Here is a 4657-nt window from a genome sequence, read left to right on the forward strand (position 1 = left end):
ACATCGAGGTTACAGCGTGTAGTGATTTCCGCATGTCCATTGTCCCCAGGCTGACCAGAATCATGCTATCGTCGGTTAGATAGCGATGACCAAAGGTTTTGACGAGCTCTGTCGTGCGAGCTGCGGATTTTCGATCTGCTAACGAGGCTTGTGTGGGAGGGGATAAAGAACGAGCTGGTGGGGTGGAGGGATCTGAATCACTCGAGATCTCGATTGGGGGAGTAGCTTCTGCCAGCCGTCGAGCGATAGCCATATGGCCCCTAAGAGCAGCATGTTCTTTAGCAGTCCAACCGGAGGAGTCAGGACGTTCTAGATCAGCGCCTGCATTGATTAGAAGCTCCACCACGCCCAAACTCCCATCGACACAGGCGATGAACAGCGGAGTCCAGGAATATGTATGCTCCGCGAGCTCAGTATTGGCCTTTTGATCGTACGAGCCGTCTAGAAGTGCCTTGGCGCACGCATCGTGGCCAAGCCTAGCGGCAACGTGGAGGGCGGTTTCACCCTGCTCGTCCTGGTAATTGATATCTACACCAGCGTCCACGAGGAGCTGGACAATGTCTACGAAATTCGCCTTGGTAGCGAGCGCGAGCACAGCACTCGACTTCGACATATGCTTCCGGATCGCAGTTTGTTGCTCGTTTGTTCCCTTCCAGTTCTCCGCATTCAGCAACGCTCGAGTAGTCAGGGGATGGCCTTCAATGACACTGAGATGCAAAGGCGCCCAACCCTCGTCATCCTGCCAGTTTGGGCCATCAATGCCCTGAGAAACATCGAACATGTTCCATGCTTGTAGATGTTCAATGATAACATCACATACCACACGGAATCCATACTGAGCTGCGTAATGGAGTGGAGTTCGACCAGAGATATCCTTGGCCAGCAGCGCAGCTCTTTGTTCCGGACGGAGATTGTCCAGGAGGTGCTCCAATAATGAAACAGCATCGTCCATCCTACTTAGTAAAGGCATCCGCCCGGACTCCTTCACTACAACGCGCGGGTATTGGAGGGTCGGTGGAGCAGCCGGGGTTATGTAGTTAGAAGCCTCGTTTGGGAAGTCGAGTACTTGACCGGCAGAGAGCTCCGAATCGCTCGTTGACTGCGAGCGCCCAATGGAGATGACAAGTCGATGGATGCAATTTCGTCTATTTATGTCGTCATCTTCATCCAGCGTATCGAGCTTCGCTAACAATGACACTACGGAATCCCTGGCACGATAGAAAATCGCACGCTGTAATAGAGCTTTCAAAGCTTTTGAATAGAGACTTGAGTCTAATTCCTCCGCCGCAAGCCGCAACGTGGGAAGCAGCTCCAACATAATGTGGGTATCATCTTTGCGCAATGCATCGTCAAGAGCTAGAAGAAGGCTTTGCGGCAGCTTGAGGATTGGTCGCGAAGTAGGTTTTACCACGGATCGAGAGGAGTGCGTGGAGCTCGCATCGTCAAAGCCCTTTTCATCTCCCAACACAGATAACCAATCATTGATTGTTTTTAGAGACTCCTGTAAACCCGCATTCGTAGCAAAGGGGGACGGGTCAACCTTGGTTGGCAGATATCGCCTCTGCGCTTGCGCACCGGGTAGCCTCCTATCAAGTTTCTTCGTAATTTTGATGAAGCCGCGACGATTGACCTCGCCATACCACTGCAATTTCCTAAGCTGGCCACGCAGTTCGAGAAGTGCAGCAAGGAGGTCCTCAGCGTCTTCAAAATCGAGGTTCTGCGAGCCAATGGCTGTATGGCCATAACGGTCCTCCAACAGTTTCAGGCGGCGAGAGAAGTCTGCGAATTTTTTGTTGTAGAAGTGGTCGACGTCTTCCAAGTTACGGTCGAGGGAGTAGAAGAATCCTGTGGAATAAAAACAAAAACAAAAACAACAGAAAAAAAAGTCTTAGTACATGGATAAGAGCCTCACACTAGTTGATTGGGTACATTGGCAAGATGAGATGCAAGATCAACCCACCAGCCAGGTCTGGATCATGGCCCTCATTCTGCGCCTCAATTTCCGATTTGATCAGCTTTTTCAAGCCTTTGTAGTTGATATATGACGAGCTCCATTCAGGCACAACGTTCCTTGCAAGGTTCCGGCCGAATTTCATGATGTATCGGGTATGGTCTGGTCTTTTCTTCCGTAAAGTATCCGGCGTATCTCTAAGAAAGCGAAATCCGGATGCCAAACTCTAACCTCCTTACCGTCTCAACGATATAAAATTCCGATCGACTTATTGACCGAGGCGTGGTAAAAATTTCCCGAGGCAAAAAGGGAAATGGATATATAAAAATGGCAAAGGAGTCGAAAACCACAAACAAAAACAAGGCCCGTCAAAAGAGAAAAAAAAAAAAAAAAAAAAAAAGAAAAGAAAAGAGGGGACAAACTCTCAATGAGGGCCGCTTCCTCGAGGAACACAAAGGCGAGAAGGGGGAATAATAGAAAAACAAACAGCACAAAAGGTGGCAATGGGTGCTGTAAGTGCCATCTTTTGCTATGATATATTTACTTGAAGCATGTTTGTCGTGTTTCCTTTCGGACTTTTTGGTTTTTCGTATGATGGATTCGCTGCGCAACTCTCAAAAATCAAGCTGTTTCGCCCTTGCTCTCGTCGTTGTTTCAGTTCCTGAAAAAGAAAAACGGGGGAGGGGTAGTGGAGGGTTTCTTCGTGCGTATATATATATATATATATATATATATATATATAACTTCTGCACAGCAATCAACGTACAGGTGTCATCAATTAGCCTAACTCATTCGATATGCCTACTGGAAAAAGGATGGCAAAGGAATTGGAGGTGGAGAAGGCGGGGGGAAGAGCAGGGAACATGTTTGAGATGGCTGCAGCTGTTCCAAAAAAGATCAGAGGAAGTAACTATAGATGGCACCTACTGTAGTCCCTTTCCTTCCGGCTTCCTCTTCGGCGAACAGGAGGCTAGGCGGGGAGGTAATTCTCTCCACAGCAGCGAAGCGAAGTTGAAGTTAAGAACGAGCGTAAGCAGAGAGACGGATCTCCCCAGAAAGTGTGCGGGCTCGATTGAATAAATCAGATTGATTCAGTGAGCCAAGCACCCTCTGGGCCCCGTCGATGAATAATGAATGACCTTCCGCGATGTGAGTGGTTGTGGATCTAGCGTCGTCTGTGTCACGAAAGCCACTGCAGCTAGCGGGCAAGATCGCTGTTTGAAGCTGCATACGATTACCGAGAACAAAGCACGCAGCACAGGATGAACCGGACACGAGGGCAGTTGAAGATGAAGTTGAAGACGACGTTGGTGGAGGAGGAGGAAAACAAACTCAGAGAGAAACAAAGAACATTCGACCAGGTATGTATGTACGGTACGGGCCCGGGTAAGGGTTCCTCCCATGGTTGGTTCCGGAAGCGGGCAGTGTGAACACACCGCGGTCTGTGACTGGCCAGCGACTGGTGGGGCCGTATTGAGATGGTAATGCAGCTGTATTTTGATACTGCTGGCCACATCCTGGCCCGTGAACCAGGTACAGTGGCGGCTGACGTCATACCAGCGCCGGGAAAGAACGAATGCATGTGACATTGGACTGCAGCGGGCCCTGGAGCGGTGTGCGGGAGATTTCTTCCGGGAAGGGATGGGGATTGTATGGGGAATGGCGGATGGGGAATGGTGGATGGGGAATGGTGGAATGGGGAATGGTGGAATGGGGAAGCCTGGAGGCCTCCCTTGCTTGGGTGGTGCCGGCCAATATCCATCCATCCATTATCCAGGAATGGCCGGAGATGTGCGTCGTTGGTTGGTGCACGGATAACCAACCCTACCAAATGTCGGGTGTCCGTGGGGCAAAACAGCAAAACAGCAAAACAGCAAAACAGCAAAGCTACAGCGGGCATCGATCGGGAGTCAGGGACTTATAATTTACCATCATCGGAGGTGGAGGGGAATGCCAATGTCTACCCATGGTATGGAATATCGTACTACAAGAATGAATGCGAACAGGAAAAAAAAGAAAAAAAGAAAAGAAAAGAAAAGAAAGAGATTCCTTGAAGCAGACCCCGTCTATCCATTGTTTGAAAATATGTAAACACTGAAGAGAAAAATGAAGATTTTCAATGCCTCTCTGCGCGTAGATGTCTATCCCCGATTTCTATCTATTCTCAAATGTCGGGTCAACTTTTTGATAACGAGAATCAACGAATAAAAAGAACATGAAAAGGAAGGTGTATGGGATGTTAAGAAGATGGAGAGAAGAGTTGTGACTTAAAAAAACAAAAACGGACTGCGATCCACCGAAACAAGCCATGCAACAATAGAATGGTAAAGGAAAGAAGGAAATGTCCCATAACATATATCGAAAGAAGAGTGAGGGGGGAAATAAGTAATATAGGACAAATACCAGAAAGCCACAGAGAAAAGAGAGAAACCACCCCTGAAGAGAAAATATAACGAAGATAAAAGATAAAAAGAGCTGAGCAACACAAGACGGATAGATAAAAGGCCAAAGCCAAAGAAAAAAGCGAAGTGATTAAAAATAGTAAATGACCAATTAGGGGTAAAAACAAATCAAACCCAAACCAAAAAATCGAACGATGCACAATAATTATATCAAATTAAACACAATAACCACACGGCATACCGAAAGAGCAACGGGGTTAGGGGAGATAAGGAGAAATAGAAACAGAACAAAGACATCATGAAT

General features: G+C 47.8%; 1 protein-coding gene across 1 annotated transcript; it reads right to left on the minus strand.

Annotated features, from left to right (window-relative positions):
* Positions 1–299: 299 nt before the first annotated feature.
* On the minus strand, positions 300–2096 carry HCAG_00844 (conserved hypothetical protein; the record flags this gene model as incomplete). The annotated part of the gene is made up of 3 exons (XM_001543748.1): positions 300–309; positions 435–1812; positions 1961–2096. The coding sequence occupies 3 exons, from the start codon at positions 2094–2096 to the stop codon at positions 300–302; spliced, it is 1524 nt and encodes a 507-aa protein (XP_001543798.1).
* Between the last annotated feature and the right edge of the window lie 2561 nt (positions 2097–4657).

This window comes from Histoplasma capsulatum, genomic scaffold (genome assembly GCF_000149585.1).
Source record: "Histoplasma capsulatum NAm1 scaffold_1 genomic scaffold, whole genome shotgun sequence".
In the NCBI taxonomy this organism is placed as follows: domain Eukaryota; kingdom Fungi; phylum Ascomycota; class Eurotiomycetes; order Onygenales; family Ajellomycetaceae; genus Histoplasma; species Histoplasma mississippiense.